This window comes from Corapipo altera, unplaced genomic scaffold (genome assembly GCF_003945725.1).
Source record: "Corapipo altera isolate COAL_440 unplaced genomic scaffold, ASM394572v1 23, whole genome shotgun sequence".
NCBI lineage: Eukaryota > Metazoa > Chordata > Aves > Passeriformes > Pipridae > Corapipo > Corapipo altera.
This window is the reverse complement of record NW_020884878.1, coordinates 6042184-6064843: the sequence shown is the minus strand read 5'-3', so window position 1 is coordinate 6064843 and position 22660 is coordinate 6042184. Positions and strand designations below refer to the sequence as shown.

The window sequence follows — 22660 nt, the reverse complement described above, 5'->3', positions numbered from 1 at the left end:
GCCAAGATGGCGGCTCCCGGGGCGGGGGGCGCCGGGGCGCCTCCGCCGCCGCCCCCTGAGGACGAGCCCCCCGGGGCTGCCCCCGGCGCGGCCGCGGCGGCGGGGCGGGAGGAGCTGCTGGCGGTGACGGAGGAGCTGGTGCAGAGCCTGTCCGCCCTGGAGGGCGGCGCGGCGGGGAGCGGCGCCGTGCTGTACCTGCGGGCGGACGGCAGCGCGGCGGAGGGCACGGGGCTGCTGGAGCGGCTGCTGGAGAGCCCCGGGCCGCCCCTGCCGGCCCGGCCCGCCGCCGCGCCGCTGGCCCCCGCCGAGCTCCGGCGGGTCATCGAGCAAGTGAGCAAGGCCCAGGAGCAGCAGAAGCCGCTGGCGGCCGCCGCCGCCGCCGCCGCCCCCCCTTTGCAGCCGTGCCCGGCGGGCGGCATCATGCAGAACGCCGCCCGGCAGCTGCAGAGCGTGGCCCAGCAGGTTGCCCTGCAGCAGGGCAGGGCCGCGGCGGCCGCACGGCTCCTCCCGCAGAAGGTAACCCAGGGGCTGGGCGGGGAGGGAAAGAGGGAGCCTGCCGTACCCGCTCGGTGCTGAAATCCACGGCTCCGGCGGGTTTAATTGCTTAATTGCTTTAAATATATTTCTTTTTTTTTTTTTTGCCTTCCTCTTCAGTAACACCTGCCCTCGGGTGTAGACTCGAGTGCCACAGCTCAAAGACACGGGCTTCAACGTGGTTTAGGAAAATCTTTGTTTGAACGTAGCTAATAGCTGCCGTGGTCAGTGTTTCTGTCTGACAATATGTGCAGCGAGAACTGCTTAGAAGGGATGTTTCACAGTAGTGATGCACAGGTAGATAATGTGTGCCCCTCTTACAAGAAAGAAGGTGACAGTACCTCTGCTTTCAGCCCACTTTTTGGGGTGCAGGGATTGTCAAGTGATTGATTTGAGTTGAGGCAGAACTTTGGATGAGGAGGAGAGACTGTGAGGGACATGATCAGTAACATGTACCTTTTCTGAATCATCACCACGAAGTTTTTTTGAAGTGAGGACATATTACAGTGCGTTCTGGACCAGGTGTTTGGCCTGTGTCATGTAGCACGCTGTAGTTCTCCTGCATGTGGGGTTTGCTGAAGGTTATGAATGTGCCTTGGTGATGGCGTTGACTCTGCTATTCCAGACAGGCCTGCTAGCAGGAAACAAAGCTGTGACATGGCCTCAGAGCAAACTTTACATGCTTTAGTTGAACAGCAGTCACAGCAGTAAATGTGCAGGAAAACCCGTAGCTGGAAGGAAGGGAATTTATGCTTTGATGTTAAATCTGTGCTTTGATGCATTAAAATGGAACACTTATGACGTGCAGTGGTTTCTCCAAGCTTTTCTTTAAGGGCATGTGTGTATTATCTTGATAAGTACTGTATTTATTAATACTGTATTTGTGTAATTGCAACTCTTCCTTTTTTCCACAAAAGCAGCTGGAAGCCATTTGTGTCCAAGTTCAGCCAGGACAGATGAAGGAAACTGAAAGGCCAATGACATCATTGGCACCAATCCAGTCCAAAACTATAACGCTGAGTCAGCCGGTTGGTAGGAATTCTAGCGTGCCAGGACTTGGCATTATTAATCCCCAGATAATTAGGATACAGCCTGTTTCAGGAACTGAGCAGCAGCAGCTATTCCTGCATAGTTCTTCCGAGTCTCCAGTTCAGTTGCTTATGCAGAGACCTTTGCCATCTCATGGATCAGTGTCTGTGAACAAGATTCCCACATCTAAGATGGTAAATGGACAGAAAGCTACTCGTGCCGCAGTGTCGGCTTCAAGGTCTCCAAACACTACCGTGGTTGCAGCCAGTTCAAGTACACTATGCCTTGAAAAAAAGCAAAAGGATGACAAGTTAAAAAAATCCTTGAAGGTGAAAACTCGTTCTGGACGGATTTCACGCCCCCCCAAATACAAAGCTAAAGACTATAAATTCATTAAAATGGAGGATTTGGCTGATGGTCATCAGTCTGATTCTGATGACTACTCTGAGCTGAGTATAGAAGATGATGAAGAAGGAAAGGTGAAGGGAAAGGATGCATTATTCAGTTCTTCAAATTATAATCTGAAGCCCAAAATGTTTAAATGTCAGACTTGTGAAAAATCTTACATAGGAAAAGGAGGATTAGCAAGACATTATAAACTTAACCCAGGCCATGGACAGCTGGAGTCTTCACCTCAAAAAATACCTCTAAATAAGCCTAATGGAAGTATATTTGTGGACAATGCCTGTGGAATAAGAGAGGAAAGGATGAGTCCAGCATGTTTGGATTCAATTGCTGTCACTTTAAATCATCAAAATGCACTAGCTACCAATCTGGAAGAAACCGTTGATTCGAAGGCTGGAGAAAAGGTAAAGTGTTACTTGGAAAAGCTGTCAGTTCTGTGGGAAGTAGAATGGCAGTTCTGCAGCCGTATAGTCTTGTTCTGCTCAGAAATACCCACTGATACACTACATTAAACAAATTTCCTGTTGAAGTGCTTTAAAAATCAAATTGTCTCTTGCAGTTTGCAGGAATAGTACTCTTGCACAGACACCTGCAACTGAATGTTCACTGAGTGTTCATTTGTTACTGCCTACAGTTTTCACCTTGTCTGCATAAATACATTCTTCTCTGCATTTGGATAAGAACACTCTTATTCAGTTACAGCCTTTAGCATGACAGCAGGACATTATCTGCTCTATCAATTTCTGTTACTGCAATAGTGTCATCACAAAAATCTATTTTCCACACAGCAGTGGACTGCAGCTTTTCCTAGAGCAGGTGTTCAAAGCCTGGCTTTGAAACCCTGCATGCCAAATACTCTGGTGAAACTTGAGTCTCTGGGTTGGAAGCTACTTCAGCTGCAAATTTTTTTCTGTGATGTTTTAAGCTGGTAACTTAAAAGTTTCTGTTTTAATATTTAAATGACTCTTAGCATCTTGCAGCAAGAGCTGATGCAGCTGCTGTCTAGGAAAAAGTACTCATTTAGATGTAGGAGTGTCACATTTATTACTTTAGTTTGTACTTATGAAGTTGTTCTCAGGAAAGCAAAAATGTACAGCTTATGTTGCCAGTGCAGCAACCCAACCTCCCCTCATCCTCTACACTAATCTATCATCTTTGGAAAAAGAGAACTGCAGAATACTGAAGTTTCCTCTTTGAATTATTGTAGAGTTGTTACTTCCCTGTACAGCACTTATTTCACCTAGGATGATGAGGATTTAGAAAAGACTTAGTCTTGTATATTATACTACTCCTGAATCCTAGATTGTGACTGTACCTGCTGCTTTTAACTAGCAAGTTCTACAAATGTGTTCTACACGTTTGCACATAAACTCATTGATATGTTACAGGTTTTAGTCAAGTGAATACTTCCTAGAAAGAACAGCAGGATTATTAAAATTGTTACAGTGATACAGACAGGAAGGCAATCAAGATCCCCACGCTCAACCTAGTCTGATGTCATATTTAGAACTAATTTAGTAACTTAATCCCTGGATAGAACTGACATAAATTTGCCATTTTTAGAGCTTTCCTAATCAGTAGAATAGTAGGGAGCTACTGAATGCTGAGGTGCAAACGTACAGATTATGCAAAGAAGCCTGATATACCTCAGTACTATTATAAACTCCTTTCTTAAAAGATACTAGAACATTCTTAGAAATTCTAGCTTGGAAGGGAAGACGTGTTCAGTAAGAAATTACTGCTTTGAACAGTAAAAAAAAATGCCCTGAAATCACAATAACTTAGCAACTCAAAAGTACCTTTTCTATTTTTATGGGGTCTTGTAACAGGAGCTGCTTCTTAGCTGTGTTCCTTGGGAAGACTAAGAATTTTGAAATGTGGGAACTGGGCAATATATTTTGATATTTAGTTACTGGGCTTGTCAGTGTAAGAGTTCTTGTCTTTCCTATAAATTTTTTATGCTTTGACATGGTTAGAAGGAAACCCAACTTACTCTTTGGGTATGTTTAACTGCTAAATAAGTTTTACTTCTACAACCTCTTTATTTGAAGATGATGTGTTTTACTTCAAAAATATTAAATGTATTTAACTGACTTAAAACAGCTCTTTAATTATATTCCCATAATCTCTGTATTTTGGATGACATTTTGTGGATCAAAAATGCTGACTTTGCAAATAATGGCATATATGTGTTGCAGAAGTAGCAGTCTTACTAATGTGCTGGATTTATTCCTTAACTTTTCTTTGCAAGTTATGTTTGTATCCAGCTTTGCATTTTTTTAATACGCTATTTATTGTTTGCATAGATGACAAACTTAATTATAAAACCGTCTTCCTCAAAATAGTATTTAAAATGGTGAATAAATACTTTTTTCTTTCTTTTAATTAAGACTTCAAAGACTGCAGAAAGCAGACAGTTGCTGGCAGAGCAACAAAATGAAACCAGTTCAGGACACCGGGGACCAGTAACTCCAAAGGGACCTGGAAGGCCCAGACGACCAAAGAGACGTGGTCGACCAAGGATGGGTGGAAGATCCAGGTGTTCTGGAAGGCTTAGCAGACCTGGTCAGTCCCCTTCAAAGTCACTTAGTAGTGTGTCAGCAGAACACAATGTATTCAGAAGAAAAGCTAGGTTAAAAGAGGTATGGTTCTCTTCTGCAATTACTTCACAAGTGTCTTCCCCCTGCCCTCTTTTTTTTTTTAATCACTTCTTTTCAATGAATCATTTTCAAAAAAGATTTTGTTGGAATTTTTTTTTACATACTTGTGTACTGACAAGATGAAAGCCTAAGATGTCTTCTCAGAAGAAAACATTAAGTTGTCTTTTAAGAAAAAAAATACTTCCAGCAGAACAGTGGAAAAAGAGAAAATGGGATCTCAGTCTGGAAAGGGGCTTTTGACATGTAGATGTACTCTTGCTATCCTTTTTCTGGAGATGGAAAGTTACTAGCCACTAATATGTATCTCCTCCAACACAGTAAAAATCACAAACCCAACTGGAGTTGAACAACATCAAAAAAGAAAAAAACCCAAACACCCAAGTCCACAAAGAAGGTCTTGGGGGAGGATAGAATGGGGATTAAAATCCATGCAACTCACACAGTTCGCTCTTTTGTTTCCTGTGTGTTGTAGATCCTTTATGGCTACTAAAGCTACTGAGGTTGCTGTTCTTTCTATGAATTGGCAACATCTGTGGGACTGAGTTTTGTCTGTAGATGAGTAGTAACTGTTCTGAGGTTTTCTAACTTATCCTGTTTTGGTGTTAGTTTGCATCTGTTCTCCAAGCTGCTTAAACATAGGGCGTATCTTTCAGAAAAAAAGTAGTGATATGTTCTATTCTGCAAATGGGATGCATAACCTGTGGGCTGCTTTTTCCTAATAAACTCATTCTGGCTTTTGACAGCTAATACAACAGTGTGATAATGAAGACTTAATGGAGCTGGCTCTCCCACGTCTTACAAAGCTTGTTACAGTGTATGAATTTCTGTTGATGAAGGTGAGTTTTTATGTAAAAATGTTAAATTACTTTTGGGACGCTTTCATTAGTATACATAAAAAGATTCCTTTAGAGACATGATTGAATTTCCTAAGTTGGAACTGTGTGGCACGTAGATGTTCCACACATCACTTCAGTCTTACAGAGGCAAAACTCTCCTAGGTCTCAATGCAAAGCCTTGCTTTTTGCTGCCTGGTTCAGTGGCATTTTGAACATTCCGTAATCTTTTGACTTTAATGTTTCTGTTTTAAAATGTTGAACAAAACAAACTTGACAGATTTTAATTTCATCTTTTTTAAAATACAGGAGAAACGAGCCCTTTTTTTTTTTTCCCCTCTTATTTCTAGGTTGAAAAAGGATATCCAGCCAAAGCTTACTTTCCAGATGTGTATAGGGAATTTGAAGACTTGCATAACATGGTAAAGAAAATGGCTTATGATCACCTCAGTAATTCTGATTCTGTGAGCTGCCAGCAGCCTGTTGAAATAAAAGATGCTAAGGTAATAAAGCACTCTGTTTGGAACCATGATTTTTTTTGTTTGTTTGTTTGCTTTTTTAATTTCCTCTGATAGGTTTTGTTGTGCTGGTGAATTTGTTTGAAGAAAACATGATTTTTGGTTAGCAAAAATAGACATTATTGTAAAAAGTCCAACAACTTACCAAGAAGAAATGAAGAAGAATAAACTAGAATTGTAGTTTTATGTCAGTGGATACAACTAGAAATATAAAAAGCAATTCTAGCAGTGCTGATACCTGCCTTGCATATCTAGGGTAGTATGAAGCTGCCTGTTACTGAAAGGTGTATTTGGCATTAACTGCTGATTAAAAGTACATGCTGATGTTTGATAAGGAAGGAAGGTTTATATTTAAAATAAGTGACCTTGATTTAAAGCGATAAGTAGTTTCATTGCAAAATGAGGACAAACTGAATGCATCTATGCAGTTCACAGTCATAACTAACAAATGTGAAAGGCAGTGAACACATTAATAAAACTGCAAACTATTATTTTAGTGATTTCATATTTGTTGTTTATGGAGCTGCATCTAGGAAGACAGATGGAACCTCTTTCTTGCTTCTCTTCTGTGTTAATGTGCATTCTTAATATAGAATGATGCTCTTTAAAAAAGAAAACCAAAACAAGACTAAATCAAAACCCAAAACAACCCAGCCTTGATAAGATGAAACATAGGAGTGGAATGTGAGGAGGGGGGAAAAGAATCTTTAACCTACTCGGAGATACTCTAAACAGGAAGACTTTAAATGTTTTTTATATGATAGCCTCAACAACCTTCTTTATTAAACTCTGCTCTGAGTAACTCTCTCTGGATTCTATATATAACCATTGTACTCCTGATTCTTTTGAGTTTGCCTGTTAATAGTCACCTTCAAATGAAGGTCATGTATCAATGTGGAGGCTGATAGAAAACAGGGGAGTCTAAATACTTGCAGTGAGCTGTGATGACTGTCAGGCTACACACTGTGTAGTTCTAGTTCAGTTTTAAGAGAACTAATCCATATTTCAGCATTTATGCATTCAGATTTGAGAGGTTAACTTTTACTTTTTTCCCTATATCTGTTTTTAAAGGTTGCTGAATCGCTGGGAATTACAGAAATACTCACTGGAGAACGAAAGACAGAAGGTGCAGACTCTTGTTCACAATGTGTAATTAAAATGGTTAGTGAGCAAGTGCCTGTGGAGATACTGGGACAGAAACGGTTAGCTGAGGTATGGAATACCTTTGTGAAAATTTAAAAGTGAAACTGAGACAAATTAAAACTTGTTAAAACAGATAATTATTCCTTACAAAATCATATTAGTATTATCTGACTTGGGTTAAAGTACGGCTTTTGTGGTGTTCAGAAATACTTAAAGTACTTTCTACTGTGGTATCACAGCAGGGCCTATGAACTAGCACATTAAATATGTACTTTGGGAAGATACTTGGTAGCATTCAGGGCAGAATCTCAAAGGCTTACAGGTAATGTCATGATATGGGGATGGAAGGATTTTGTGGAGGTTCTAGTAAATGGGGGCCCAACAAATTCCAATAACTTGTGTTGGAGGAAATGGCCTAACCTACAGCAGGCTTGGACGTGGGAGAAGTGGTTGCTGTGCTAATTGGTGGCAGATAGAGGGGCACGAAAACAGTTCCTTTCTTTCTGACGAGTCGCTTGACCAGTTTTAGTCTGTTTACAGTTTAGCTGTAGCAGAAAGCCGTGTTTGCTCTTCTTGGATGTCACATCTCTGTGGTCCATCCCCTTAAATTATCTACTTTTTATTTAATCCAGAGTTGTTCGTGGTGGTAGATAAACAAGACTAGTGCTTTTTTCATTTTCTGCCTGTGGTTAAATTTAAGAGCTGATCGTGTTTTCTTCATGAACCAAACAATGCTGGGCAAGCTGTGCCTGTATTGAAGCTGGACAGAGCTTAACAGCAGGTTTCATGGGTACAGCTAATCACAAAGGCTCGGGGAAATGCTTTAATGTTGAAGCAAGGCCAGATTATTTCAACCAAGAATCAGAAGTAATTGGTGGCATTTTGGCAAAGTGTGACAGCTGTGTTTGAATCCTTACCTTTTAGGAAGACCAGTAGCATAAATCCTGTTTTCAAGCATCATCAGTTCAGCTGCCCCGAAGTGCTCCACAGTTAGTTTGTGATCTTTTCCAATATTGTCAACTGTTATGGTGGCAGCCAGTTAATCATCTCTTGTATTGACAGAACTCAGGGGAGGAACTGCTGCCACCAGCCAAAAGGACCAAGTTAGAAGACATAAAGGAGAATGTGAATAATGCTTATGCCAGTCAAGAGGAAGTGAAAGAAAAGAGTGGGAATTTGTGTACACTGTTTGAAAAAGATGGTAACCTCTTCACATTTTCCAGTTCTGTTCTGTTCATGCAGGAGCTGAACAAGTCTGTTTTGTTCTTGAAGTTACTGTGGGTTTTGTCTTGGAAGTTTCTTTTCTTAACTTGCTCCCCAGGTCCGTCAAAAGCAGTTTAACTGGAAAGGCCTCATGAGGGGGGAAACATTATGGATGATGCAGACCACAGCAGTAGTTCAATTCTGGATGCATGATAATCCAGTTATTGATACTACTGCAGTACGAGCCTGGTACTGTCCTCTGCTGTGTGCTTCCTGTCCATCCCATCCCTCATAGTGAGGATGGTGCCATGACCATTGTGTCAGCCGTGGGAGAGCAGAGGAAGAGGAAGCAGAGTGTGTGTCCTTCCTCTTTGGCTCAGCAGGCTGCAACAGCAGAATTACCAGAGCTTAGTGGATCTTGGGGGAGTGCTAGGGCAGGCTGCCCCTCGGGTTGGCAGGGTAGCAGTGAAAAGAAAGAAAATCTCGAGTTGGATGTGTACATCAGTACCATCATCTTGCTTTGTAAATGCCTTTTTCTGGTGTTGCTGTAAGCAGCTTTGCTCTTGCCCTTTGTATGTCTTTTAGTCAACAGTGGTTTTTGTTTCCCCCACTTAGTTTGTTTTTCTTTCTCTGTATGACCATGCTTGTTTCTTGCTGTACTGTGGTTTTTTTCTGGGATATGAATTTTCAAAATTTTTTTTTTCACTTGTATCTGCTAGTCGGGCTTTTGCTAGTCTACAGTGCAAAAAGTTAAAAATAGTCCCTTCTGCACTGTTAGGCCTCCTTTGTTGTGCAGTGATATCTTTCATAACAAAAAATCCCCAAACCAACCTACTTGTTTCTTTTGACCTGCAATAATAAAAACTGGCAGGTCATACTACTGCATCTCAGTAGTTATTGTGATCTGGCACTTGGTCCAGGTCAAGTAATTGGTAAAACACTGCATTTCTAGTGTTTTTTACCTTTTCTGCCACAGGAAGAAAGTGCTGCTGGGGCTGTTAGCACAGTTAATTAATATGTAATAACTTGATGACATGTCTGAGTCCAGGATGAGCTTAATTATCAACAGAAATTTTATCAAGTTTAAATGCTTCTGTCAGCTTCCTAATGGTGATGGGGATGAGCAGCTGACAAGTTTGTGCCCGGTGAAGTCTTTATCTTTTAATGTTACTGACTGCATGACAGATGGAAGAAAATTGAGTTTGACTTTCAGACCAGGTTGTTTTCAGAATTAACAGAAAAATTATGCTTTTTAATATATCTTACGATAGAAATACTGATAATATATCATTATGCAAAAATTCCTTAAGTATTTTTATACTGACTTTCTCATTGGGAAGTTCTGTGGAACTTGTAGGTGCTTCAGGTTTGCTAATTTGGGGGAAGAAAGCAGGGAAGTAGTCTAGCTTTCCCTCCAAAATTATTGCTGAAAAATAGCTTTCTGGTCATGCAGTATTAGATTGCCCAACAAAATTATATGTCTTTCCCCTTTTCAGGTTTTAATCCATTAAATGGAGAAATCCTGCTTTCAGAAGATAGGCATATCACTTGCTGCACAACTGGAAGTACATTGCCAACAGCAGAGGAACATAATTCACTTGCTGATTCAGGAGTTAGCATCGCTGCTGAAAATTCAGGTACCTTCTCCCAGACTGTGGAAATGAGGATAGAATATTCCCAGCCTGTGAACATACAGGGACCAGATCTGGCGGGTGACGCATCCCTGGTGCACACTGAGGTCGTGCTGCCTGCTGAAGCAGATGGTTCACCAGAGCTGGTTCAAGGGCACTTTGTGAGCGAGAATGTGGTGGGTGGACTGGCAGCTCCGGAACTTTGCAGCTCCGTGTCGGAGCACGCAGGGGGCAGTCAGAGCACTGGCTTACCAGTGAAGGAGGAAAATGGCCACAGTCAAAAATATCAGGAACTGCAAGAAGAAAACCCTGATTTTGCAATTAAAGAACATTCTGAGCAACTTCGTAACGCTGGTATGACTGATGAGATGCAGGAACTTGAAAAGGTTTTTTCAGCAAATGTTGTGCCAATAAACTACCCACACAGTGCTCAGGCTGAGTCGCACCCAAACGCTGTCCAGGGAGCCTCCCTGTCTGCTCATGTGAACCATGAAAATGCTTTTAAAAACCAGACTGACTATTCTTGTGGGACAGAGGAAGCACATGAGCTGGCGAATACAGTAACTGTAGATGAAACTGTAGCTTTTGAGATTTCCGATGAGAGCCATGATTTTTTGTCTCAGGGACACGAACAGATTTTTATTCAGACTTCAGATGGGCTTATCCTGTCTCATCCAGACACTGCTGTTTTGTCTCGGGCAGAGGGCATCGTTATTGTAACTGATTCCAGCGGTACTACAATGCACATTCGTACACCCGAGGGGATACCTTTGGAAACTGTGGAAGCACTACTGGCAATGGAAGCAGGTGGCCAAAGTGAAGATATTTTGCTCTCGCAAAGTGAATTGGAGCCATAAATTAGAAAAAACCCTATAAGCTTTCTTCTGGAAAAGACTGATTATAAAATGTATATTTTTCTAATGTGAATACTGAGATAATTGAAATTTAACTTATTTGTAAACTGTTTCTATGCCCTGTACTTTTTATAACTTATGTTTATATAAATCTAGCAGCATTGCAACCAAAAATTCTAGAATTAACATTGTTCTATTTGCTTTATATGTTGGGGATGGGTGGGGAGTAGAAATCTGTCAACCCTAAAATTGTTGCACTGTTCCCTTTTGTTACCTGATTCCTTCTCTCTCTAGCCATCTAAAAATGCAGTAAGTTGTACTGCTGTTCAGCAGTGATGTGCTGTGTACTGGCAAGCTGTATATGGGTAAAATAAAAGCTATATTAAAAATGTGCATTTTCTGTGCCACTGAGATTACAAAACACTTTTTGGTATTGCAGTTTTTCGAAGTGTGAATATTCATTAGCATCTAGACTTGATGCACATAAATCTGCCTGGAAAAATGGGCAGTTTTAAGTATAATCCACAGTTGGGCATTACAGGAACAATGTGACAGCCTAGCTGATCCTTACTGAAATAACCATCCACAGAGTTAGTGACAGAAATAGCCTCAAACAAGATCCGATTTGTACTGAACTGTTGGAAATGTATTTAAGTTTTGTGTAATGTTCATCTTCACCTTTAAAAATTGCTGTTACTTAAGACAAAAATGGGAAGGTGTGTAAGTAGTGATCGATCTGATTTTCGTTAATGAGGTACCAAATTCTCTTTTGCTTTAGTCTGCGATGGCCTATTTTTGTGAGACTGGTATTACACGTTTTTTTCTTTCACATGATGCATCCTTTATCAGTTCTACCCTTTGACCTTCCTAGTAATTTCACACTGCCTTGCACTGTTTAATCACAATACAAAGGTATCCTTGACTCCCTGTTTCTCTAGGCAGGGAGAAAACTCGGCGAATCACTTAGCAATGGCTATCTCCTATTTTTGTCATACTTCAATACGATCCTTAGATAATGTATTTTTGTGGAGACCTCCCAACAGCTTCTTGTCCAAGGCACTGTCTTGTCTTCCAAGAAGTTTTAAGAGGTGAAAAAGAACAGTGTTGAATGAGTAGACATTACTGTAAATTGGTAACATATCCTTAAAATGTGTGTGTCACCTCATTACTAAATAAAGGAGGCTCCTGAGATAACTGGACAAATCCACTAAGGACCTTGATCTGCAGGAGAGCTGTTTTGTTGATAAATCAAATATGAACACGATTTTTTTCATGGTATTGTTACTGAAGAACAACACAAAAAATTGAATCTAAACAGGAGAGAGAACAAGTTAGAGGTGAAATAATCTGCTCTATGTCCCTTTAACATAGTTGGTTTGGTTTTATTTGTTTGGTTGGGTTTTTTCTTGGTTGCCTAAGTAGAAGATGAATTTGATTAGTCAAAGCACTGCCTTTTAGGTGTGGTTGTGAAAGATGCTCTGTATTAATGAGCTGTCTGGTGGTTGGGTTTATGGTGTAGTATTTGATTTGGGTTTTCCCCCCTCTTTGTTTTATTAGGAGGTGGTAATGGCCAGAGGATACAGACCTACCCTGTAAGTGAAGGTAGCATATAAAGCCAGATTCTGCTGGTCTTTCAAAGTCTTTGATTGCAGTGAGCAATTCTTTATTACACTCTTTTGTACTGGCTGTCTAATCACTACATCTGAAGGCTTCAAATATAACAATCAACTGCTTAGAGCTATAATGACAAAACATCTCTGCAATGATTTTGCAGTAATCTTCCCATGTCTGACAGCAATCAATAAGCAAGGGGGTCTGTGAATACGAAGACCCCTTCCTGAAGAGCTTATTTCCTCTAAGAAACGAGCAAACCACAATTTCCACCTGTGCAGAAAATGATTTGCACATGCTGGGAAATACAATACACCTACTCCCATCTTAAAAGAACAATCCTATATGTGAACCAATCTTTTCTCCTTGGAAAATATTTTTGAAGTATGAAGGTGTTTCCATAGTGACACGGGTCTGGCCCTACTCAGATAAATTAAAGTGGCTGTTAAACTAGGTGGAACACTTGCACTGAAAAATAATAAAACCCAACAAAGCTGTTCCTAACTGATTGTATTCTCCTTGAGCTACAGCAGAATTGCTTTTTAGACACTAGAAATTTGGGCTAAGAATAGAACTCTATTAACTGTCAGAAAGAACCTCATTCAACACAGCAACATGTTGAGAAAACTTTACCAATTCATGTCTGTCTGTTCTGTTACTGCAGCAAACTTATCAAGCTTATGAGGTTTCAGCTTAGAGCCAGTTAAGTAAGTGATGCTGCTTTTGCTATCAGTACAGAGGCAAACGAAAATCACTTGATATCAGTAGCAATAATCCAAGGAAAAACTCACAGAGCCCTATGAGGTGGAGGAAATAATATAGGATACAGCCCTGACTGAAGGAGGTCTTCTTTTTATTGAATAGATGCTTCCATGAAACATCTCGAAGAGAAAAAAGTTAAAATTAATTAAGAGACAAGACATTTTTATATGACTTTGGAATGCTGAGTTGTACTAAATCTTCCCAGCGTGGTAGTTCAGGCTTGGATCACTCTTGAAGGGTGATGCACCTAAAACCACGAGACTCAAAACCAAACCAGAACTTACACTACTGTCTACAACTGCATTTCAGAATCACATACCAAACTATGTGGATCCTTTTGGATCCTGCCTTTTTTTGTCTTCCTCTTCTTCACTTACGAAGCCAGTACAAAAGCACTCGTCCTGTTAAATCATGCAAAAGACCCCCCATGAAAGATCATGAAGTGCTGAAATTCTAGGGCCAAAGGGACCATGTAGGTACTTCAGATTGTCAAGACTTGGAAAGAAGTAACATTCTTTGCTGTAGCTGTCTATGTGCTTACTTCTTCCTGATTATAGGGGACTTAGCCTCCTACCTGTATCCTCTCTACTGCTCTTAAAATGGATAAAACAACCAAAACCAGATTGTCCCATGCAGAAACAGGAGTATCAGCTAAGACAAAATAATAAATACAAACAGAGAAAATCTTTTTTAATGAGTTTTACAAAAATTCAACTTACGTGGTAAGCCTTGCAATTTGCCATTTCAGTTTCATGTAAGCATCATTAGAAGCCAGCCACGTGGAATTCTAGCACTTTCTGTGTCCTGTCTCCAGCAGCATGGCTTCAAGTAGCAGTGTGCTGCTGTTCTCAATGTAAGGCTGGTATAACCACGATGATAAATACACCATCAGCAGGTCCTGGTCAGCAGAATGAGCAATGTCTTGTACAATTGCCTGCTTGAGTTGTAGTTCCTTCTTGTACATTTCGGAGAGCTTCAAAGAGACCTCATCTGGAATGGATTAAAAAAACCAGCACATTGACCAGAACATATCAGCAATTCTCTACAAGTTAAATTATACTTGAAATATGTGGATCATTAAAAAATCCACCTACCTTACATAAGCTATTGCCCAAATATAGACACCTCAGTTTTTTAGAGCATTAATCATGTTTTTACACTAGAATATCAAATGCTAAACAATTTCCTCAGCATTGGGATATATTTTACACACATCTGATTTTGACATGAGTCCCCATTTAATTCGAGAATAAGCAGTGGTATTGGTTCTCAGAATCCACCAGAAAATTAGCAATTAGAATCGATAATTATCAATTATAGCTATTCCTCAAATAACTGAAATTTGATTTTAAAATCTGGTAATGCTATCCTGCAATACAAGCTTCACATTTTAGAGTCCCTATTGATTTTAGCTAAACTAAAGGATGCCCCCACATGCTGTCAGGCACTTCAGCAATGCATGATCACCGATGAGTGATATCAATAATGAAAAACAACAGCGAAAAAACAACAGCAAAAACCCCAACAGACCAAAACTGGCGTAATGTAAAAACTAATACTGTTACTAGCTATGTTAGTAATACTGGCAGGGGGATTAAATGCATCTGTATAATAATCTTTAATTGTCTGACTTCCTAAAAAATAACCATACAAATTATTTTTAAAGAGAGACTGATCCTGAGTTTCTAACTTAGCCTGAACTATCACTGCCTTCAGAAGGATTTAGTCTTTCATGCAGTAGACAGCATCACTAAATGATTCAGTCACAATGGGTGTTTTGATAGCAGTTGTCTTTGTCATTCTTACCCTTTTAAGCTGACAGAAACTAATACATAAGATTCCTGCTAAATTGTGGTAGTGAAGAAGCAGGGCTTCACATGACTTTCACTTCACAAAGGCATTTGGTTTGCATGCAATCAGGCTTCTCTTGAATTCAGACAGTCTTAAAGCTGAGATAATACCAGCTGGGAGGCAGTACCTTTTGCCATCAAGTGAATGCTAAAAGAATTAACAGTAGACAGTAACATTTCTTTACTTGTCTTGACTGACACTGAGATCAGAGGTATTTTTCTTTGGCTGCCTGCAGAATTAACTGAGGTATAGCTTGCTCTTTGCATTCAAGGACTTAATTTCAGTGTCAAGCAGCTAAGCCTACAGCTTAACACCACCAAGTTGCACATAAGTCTCTCCCTTCAGAGGACGTGGCTGTTGCAGCTTGGCCACTGTAAGCTGCTGACAAGCTTAGTTCTGAGCTGTAACTGTTGCATGTCAGACAATGCCTGGCACTTCCCACAAGCAGGGATCAGCAGTAACCCTAAGCCAAGTGGTGCATTCATGTGTTTATTGATTAGTCAATTGTAAAGGAGACACACACCCTCTCTCAGGCAAGACATCCAGATAAAAGGGTTTACTTTTCAGTCTTAAATTAGATGACATCAAAGACACAATGTAATTAGCTAAGATAATCAATATTTTACTTACAGAAATATGGTGTGGGCCATGTATGAAAGAAGGGTGCTGTGCAATTCCCAGCTCCACGGTGGAATGCTTCCAAGTCACAGATTGCTTTAGTAGTCAAAGTAAGCTTTTCCATTTTCAGTTGTATTTTTGTCTGAAAAAATGATGAATGTGTAATCTTAATGAACATCTCAGGAACATCAGGCTACTATAATCTCAAGGATTTTTTAAAAACACGCTATTTATGAAGGCTATTTATTTATTTTTTTAACTCCAGAGAGACATGACAGCTGGAATCTATATATTTAATATGAGATATCTTGAAATTTTGAACACTGCAGATATGGCTGATTTTGCACATTCTTTTGTTTCCCTCATGTAGAAATATACTAAAGCTTTCTGTCATTTTTTCTCTCTCTAGATTTTTCCTATAGCAATTTAGCAGTGGGGAAAAACATCAAACAAATGTAGCACAAGCCCTATCAACATAGGTTTTCTTACATTACCATGTAAAAATGTCTTAAATTTGATTTCAAAAGATCAGCAGCAGGTGAGAAAAGCAGCTCAAACTACTACTGACAAGGTATCTAGGCTGATCTAACAGCCTGCTTCAAAAAACAGGTCATTCCATCCACTTGCTTCATGTTCACCTGACTTTGTGCATTGCTGATGGGGATGAATATTTACAACAAAATGGAGCTTGCAGGCAGTATCTTTAAGTCCAGCAGTTAAAATACAGATATTTCTATAAACTCATAAGCTGGTATAAACTCATAAGGAATGAAAAATAAAATAGGTCACTGTAGTTATGTTTAGTATCCAATCTAACACTGTTTAGACTCGTATTACTCAGAAATAGTAAAAAATTGAATCAACACGCTTGGTAGTCTGAATACAAAACTACCTCAAGGGAAAAAGAACCCAATGAAAAAACACACAAATTACTGTTACTTTTTCCCCCAGCACAAAATTTGAGGGAAATCTAGCTCATTTCCTGATTTTTCTAAATACTGGATGACTGGTATCCTGCCTATGTAAAAAAGGAGATCAACCATCTTTTTAATGGGCCTCCACTTTGGCAGAAGGCTGTAAAAGTTATTTTTAATATGAATTTTAAATTACAGTTTCAGGCAGAAAAATACGGTTTGTTTCTTGTCAAACTGACGGGTGACATTAATTCCTAGCAATGTATCCAGAAAAAAAAGGTTACATAATAATTATTTTACTCCACTCTCTAGAGAAGGAGATCTGCACAGCAAATGCAGGTAGGCAGACTAAAAATATAACTGCATTATGTCTGATCAAAGACAGCTGCAAGGATATGATGGCAGGTAAAGCACTACTTTATGCTTTCTTGTTTCTTTTGTTCTAAACAGAGAGAATACTCAGTATGAGAAAATATGTGCAGTTTTAGAATGCATTCTTTGTACAACTTATTTCCAGATCACTTTATAAAGGGAGGAGTAGAATTATAAACAGAAGGCAGATGTAAAACCAACTTTCAAATTTACCGATCAAGCAAATAAATGGTGCATGCTGGATTTATAATCATTTAGGTTTGAATCCAAAGAACTACGAAAGAAACCCCCAATTTTCTGTCTACAATAAATACTTGAGAACATTTCCTTATGTCATATTTGAGCACACTTGGAACTGATTCATATTGACTAAGATTGGAAAATGAGTGTTACCATCTGCTTTAAGATCTCCAGTAATTCTGCACAGCAATTGTCCAGTTCTTCATTGTATCTTGGGGTTGGCTTTTCAGGTTCTGTGACACTGTTATCACATGCTATCTCCAGTTTTCTGTCTTGAAATCTAAAATAGAAATATAAGGCAGAGTAAACAACTGCATATAGGTTTACTTGAGCTGTGCAGATTTAAAATCCATGTGGCCTGATCCTACAAAATCTCTCTCTCACAGACTGTTCATGAGAATACCTACATAAAAACTGCACAAGGCCATGAGAACAAATAGGGATGACACCACAATCCTCAAGAGAAACATAGAATGACTCTACCTCAGAGCATGTGCTTGAAAACGGTGTGCTTGCAGGTGTTAAGACAACACTTTTTCCCTCTGCCCCTGTGTTGGAGGTTGTTCTCCCATAATGGAAAAGGTTTGCCCAGGCTTCATCTGCTCTGGATGACAACCTGGTGCCTCACCACAAACTCATACTTGTGCACAATTTAGGCCAAGACATTCATCTGTGAACCCAGAGCAGCCAATGTACAGACACCTACCCTGCCTGGCAGACTTTAGAGGGAGCTGCTAGAGAGAAAAAGCAACATCTGGCACCATTACAGCAAAATACTCCTCAGCTTGTACCTGTCAGAACCCTGTCAGGCAAACCCTCTTCAGCTGTCAGGACTCTGAAGAAGCTTCTTCTCACAACCCTCTTAATTAGGTTTTTCTTTACAGTATCAAAATAATAGCTCTACCAAAGCAGGGTGGTTTGTTTTTTTTTTTTAGTTTTTCACTTTTTTTTTGTTGTTTTGTTGGTTTTTAGTTTTGGGGGTTTATGTATGGTGGTGGTGTGGTTTTTTTGTCTGTTGGGGTTTTTTTTAGTCATTACTGTTAAACCTTTTTTTCTGTGCAAATCACTGATTCTTTCTTCAAATCTGTTGAACTTTTCACTTGAGTGAAACGTGTAAAATATGTAAGAGAGTAAGGGAACTCACATGGGTGAGATTTATAGATTTTAACTTTGTGGATTATATAAGTATTTTAAATATCTGTTATGTTTGACTATGTAAAAGAAATGTTTTCCATTTCTTGCAAATGACATTACTTTATGAGATTATTTTAATCTTTATGAGACATTTATTATTTGAATATAAACAGTTTATGTAACCAAAAAGTGCAGCTGCTGAGTTTGATCTAAGAGCTAGCTTATCCACTGTGGCATGTTTTCTCCTGTCTCCAAAAAGAACTTTTTAGTGAAGAAAACAGATTAATCTCACAAAAAAGGCAATCTTTACGCTGTCTTTATTCCTGTGTATTAGCATACTTACTGCTCACTGATCTTCATGTTGACTATTTTGTTTGCCGTAGTAAATCCATTATCATTCAGTCTCTCCCATTTCATCATTAAATTATGCCAGTCTGCTGCATTATCTTTAATTTTTCTTGCACTGACAGATAAAACAGGCCTTCTTGGAGTACTATCAGCAGGACTTTTTGCTGTATGAGAAAATAAAGATATTGAAGCCATTTAAAGCATACAGAAATAAATCGGTGTCCATCAGCAGTTTGTGTGAATGATTTCCACGCTCTACTGGAGAATATTGATTAAAGTAAAACGGAATTTACATTAACTGTCTCTGGTCATGAAATCTAATTCCTCATCTATCAGCCTTATTACTATTTATAAGAAAACAAGGTTATTTAAAGAACACAAGCACATTCTGCATGTGATATTGCAGCATGGACAGCAACAGCTTTGCAGAGCTGACTAATCTAGTGGTCTTCTGACAGTCAAATACTAATGCAGTATAAGAAATCATGGCAACAATTACTGCATGCATCCAGTGCTCTTGCCATGAAAGTATGAATTAATTCATGGCAACACATGAGCTGGAAGAGTTTGGGGGAAGGCTGAGGCCTACTGCAGACGGTGGCGCTTTACTGCTTGAGCACAAAGCCCACATCTCATGGTGTCTCCCTGGAGGCCCAGAGAGCAAAAGGAACCTGCAGCACATCCCTCTGAGCACACGAAGCAGCCCCACCTTCACACATCAGGCACTGCCCCAGCAGCCAACGCAGGGCTCCACGCCAAGCAATAACACCCTGCCTGCTCGTTTGGTGGCTTTAACTTTAATCCACAGAGACTACCGAAAAGTGGTCACAGATGTGAAGGCCACACATAATCATAGAATGGGTCAGGCTGGAAGGGACCACAGTGGGTCATCTGGTCCCACCTCCCTGCTGAAGTAGGGTCATCCCAGAGCACATGGCACAGGATTGCGCCCAGATGATTCTTGGATATTTCCAGTGAGGGAGACCCCACACCCTCTGTGGTCAATCTGTCCCAGTGCTCGGTCACTGCACAGTAAAGTTCTTCCTCATAATCAGATGGAGCTTCCTGTGCATCAGTGTCTGCCCGCTGTCTCTTGTGCTATTGCTCGGCACCACCGAGCAGAGCCCTGCTCCATCCTCTTGGCACCCCCCCTTCAGATATTTATACACACTGATGAGGTAACACACATGGTGCGACACGGGTGTCCCCCGCTCCTCCCGGGGCACCGCCCACACCCGGGCGGTGTCGCTCACAGCGACAGCCCGGCGGGCCGGCGGGGCACCACGGGCACATTAAACCTCGTTAGCTCACCGAGGAACCACCAGGACCCGCCTCCGGCTGCTCCCCGCTCTCCCTCCCTCCCTCTCCCTCCCGCACTCACCCGCCATGGCGGCCCCGCCGCCCGCGGAAGTTCGCTCACGTCCGGCCCCGCCCAGCCCGGCCCCGCCGAGCGGCGCAGCCACCGGGGCCGCCGCCGCTCCGCCGCCTCGGGGCCCGGGCAGCGCCGCTCCCGCCGCCCCTCCGTGACGGGCCGCCCCGCGCTCCGGAGCGGTGAGTGCAGCCGAGCCTGGCGGGATGGCCCGGGGGCTGCCCGGCTGTCGCTGCCCTCCCCGGGCGCCGCCAGCGGGGCCTGCCGCGGCCGCCTGTTGCGGGCGGTGCTCCCGGCCGGCCCCCGGGGCTCGGGCAGCGCCGGGTGAGGGGGCTCGGGGCGGGGGCTCGGCGGCTGTTCCCGCTGCTGGAGGGGCTGCGCCGCCCGTCCCTTCCCGGAGCGCTGGGTCTGGGCGGTAAATCCGGCATAAGCCGAGGTAAAGCCGGCGGGAAGGCGAGGCGGCCCCGCAGGTGTCCGGCCGGGAGCCCCCGGCTCTGTCCCTGTCCCCTGGCAGGAGCTGCGGCCCCGCAGGGGGCGAGGAGGCACCTGTTGGAAAGGAGTGGTGTGGAACATCTGTCGGAATATGGTCGTGCTTCTAAGGAAGGGAGGTTAAGATAAAGTGTAATAATGGCTTCAAACTGAAAGAGGGTAGGCATATATATTAGGTATATAATAGATATGAGGTATATCTATGGTATTAAGAAGATGGATATATGTTTGATATTAGGAAGAAATTCTTTACTGCGAGGGTGGAACGGGTTGCCCAGAGAAGCTGTGAATGCCCCATCCCTGGAAATGTTCAGGGCCAGCTTGAGTGGGGCTTTGAGTAACCTGGTCCTAGTGGAAGGTGGACCTGCCCATGGCAGGGGGGTTGGAACTGGATGATCTTTTAAGGTCCCTTCCAATCCAAACCTTCTAGGGTTCTATGAAAGATTCCTAGGGAAGATGGGTGTACTCATCAGCATGAGTACAGCAAGGCTTCCCTGGCTTCTCTCGGCATACTGGGATGCACAGTGACACTGGATTCTACTTCTTCTATCCTTTCCATCTCTTTTGTCTAGATTTGTTTGTTGATTTTACAGTCTATTTTTTATTATTTCAAAGAGAAAATAAACAAACCTCATTTGAGCCAAAAATTCATGAGCTGTGTAAAGCAAAGTGTGTGTTAATCAGGTAACCGTGACCTGTGTGCTGCTGGTCATTTGCCTGAGCACAGGACACAAGAAATCAGAGCTCCTTCAGGGGGGTGTGCATCTGTGTTCTCCCCTCTACTTGGCAGCAGTTTGCTGTAAAAACCTCTGGTGATATGGCAGTCAGGTACCCTGCTCTGGAGCTAAAGGTGTGAGAAGTATTAGAAAAGAAAACAGCTTTCCTCTTTAGTTGGCAGGATCTAGTTGAGAACAGAGGCTGTTGTGTTTAGCTGTGGTCATAGATATGAGTTTGTCTATGCTCTGAAGAACTTAAATGTAAGTTTTTATGCCACAGATTAAAAAAAAACCAAACAGAGCTGTTGTCCCTCTTGTACAAACAGGACACTTGGGCTCAGAGAAATGCAGTGACAGCTTTAGCTTCCCGCAGTCCATCTGTGGCATACCCTGGCACTGAACCTTTAACCACTGCCTGTCTGCTGAACCAGGGGATTATCTCTCGCTTTAGTTGCCTCTGTTAGGCAGCACCGAACCTTATTCCTGTTCCTGAGACCAGAGAAAATAAAATTAAAAAGTCTACTTTTCAGAACATAGCCTTGAATGCAGTATTTGAAAGCGTGTTGTGAACTTTGTGAAATGAGAAGGAAGAAGGACTGTCTGCCTGGGGATTGTTTTTGATGTGGTGTTTTTCTCCACTATATCTCTGCTGCAGGACAGCTGCTTAGCACAAGCTGATTTGCCCTGTACGGCTGTTATGTACTTCAGAATAACTGTGGCTGAGTGAACAGAGGGAACGTACACATCCAGTTCCAAAATCTACCTGAGAAAATAGATTATATCCCCTGTTTGCCTTGGATTAATGAGGTAGGAAAAACAGATAACAATTAATCCTAAAACTGTTAATAAAGAGGAAGAGAGTACATGCGATGCACAACTGTCATTAGAGGATATTGAAGACTTTAGAATCAAAAGCAGAGAATTGTGGCATTTGTGCAGGTGTTTTGAATGTGTAGGCCACATGGGAAATTTTCTAGTCCCTTGTACATTTGTTTTGTATACATAAAATTACTTAATTACTAGTATTTTTAGTAAAGTCATGGGTTTGAGCTTTTAGTTACGTTTTTACACAAACAGTGCAAGTGTTCTGTTAGTCTGTAAAAACACTCAAGATTAAACTAATTTGTGTATGATGACAAGAAATTATAGTTTATGAATAAATTTTTACATTTTTTGATTTTACAGGGTGAATGGATTATAGAGAAAAAAAGTGAATTTCATTTTATTACGATTTTGTCGTCAGAGAATATTGAAATAAGATTGTATATTATATGAAGAGTGAGAACCCTAACCTAACAGCAGTTTTTAAACTTAACTTAGTATGTGACAAGAAATAATTTCTCCCATTGTTTTCTGTGGGTGGGAAGGAAAATTCTACCAAATTTTCCCTTTTTTTAATCTTTTTTTTTTTTTAAATTGAATGTAA

At 41.2% G+C, this 22660-nt stretch overlaps 3 protein-coding genes across 10 annotated transcripts in view; 2 read left to right on the top strand and 1 right to left on the bottom strand.

Moving 5' to 3' along the window:
• ZNF839 (zinc finger protein 839) overlaps positions 1-11221 on the top strand; it is a 13956-nt gene extending 2735 nt beyond the window's left edge. Inside the window, exons 1-8 of one of the 3 annotated variants that reach the window (XM_027638253.1) lie at positions 7-516; positions 1452-2372; positions 4359-4610; positions 5372-5464; positions 5812-5964; positions 7051-7191; positions 8185-8323; positions 9822-11221. In XM_027638253.1, the coding sequence (XP_027494054.1) occupies positions 7-516; positions 1452-2372; positions 4359-4610; positions 5372-5464; positions 5812-5964; positions 7051-7191; positions 8185-8323; positions 9822-10813 (3201 nt within the window). In that variant the 3' untranslated portion in view covers positions 10814-11221. Of the gene's footprint in view, positions 1-6; positions 517-1451; positions 2373-4358; positions 4611-5371; positions 5465-5811; positions 5965-7050; positions 7192-8184; positions 8324-9821 lie in introns of those variants that run through there. The other 2 variants (XM_027638254.1, XM_027638255.1) reach the window with 2 other exon arrangements.
• Positions 1764-20149, bottom strand: CINP (cyclin dependent kinase 2 interacting protein). 3 transcript variants are annotated; one of them, XR_003526787.1, is made up of 6 exons: positions 19848-19968; positions 18656-18824; positions 17332-17458; positions 15665-15794; positions 13903-14173; positions 1764-1847 (listed from the first exon to the last, which is right to left on the bottom strand). XR_003526787.1 is itself a non-coding variant. In XM_027638262.1 (5 exons), the coding sequence occupies exons 1-5, from the start codon at positions 20046-20048 to the stop codon at positions 13971-13973; spliced, it is 636 nt and encodes a 211-aa protein (XP_027494063.1). In that variant the 5' UTR covers positions 20049-20149; the 3' UTR covers positions 13859-13970. The 3 variants fall into 3 exon arrangements, 2 of the variants coding, with proteins under 2 accessions (XP_027494063.1, XP_027494062.1); XM_027638262.1 differs by lacking the exons at positions 1764-1847; positions 19848-19968 and adding an exon at positions 20042-20149 and having other exon boundaries at positions 13859-14173; XM_027638261.1 differs by lacking the exon at positions 1764-1847 and having other exon boundaries at positions 13859-14173.
• The window catches only part of TECPR2 (tectonin beta-propeller repeat containing 2), a 43968-nt gene continuing 41457 nt past the window's right edge, over positions 20150-22660 (top strand). For all 4 annotated transcript variants that reach the window (XR_003526782.1, XR_003526783.1, XM_027638252.1 and 1 more), the window contains exons 1-2: positions 20150-20211; positions 21890-22041. The gene's annotated coding sequence lies outside the window, so the exon portion shown is untranslated. The remainder of the gene's footprint in view (positions 20212-21889; positions 22042-22660) is intronic.

Bases quoted from the DNA above. Each gene is read 5' to 3' on its own strand.
- CINP (XM_027638261.1), bottom strand. From the start codon at position 19,953: ATGTGCCCGTGGTGCCCCGCCGGCCCGCCGGGCTGTCGCTGTGAGCGA. The intron at 18,825-19,847 runs GTGTGTTACCTC...TTTCTCATACAG, and splicing joins GGACACCCGTGTCGCACCAT to CAAAAAGTCCTGCTGATAGT. The intron at 15,795-17,331 runs GTAACACTCATT...TCATTTTTTCAG, and splicing joins TGGAGATCTTAAAGCAGATG to ACAAAAATACAACTGAAAAT.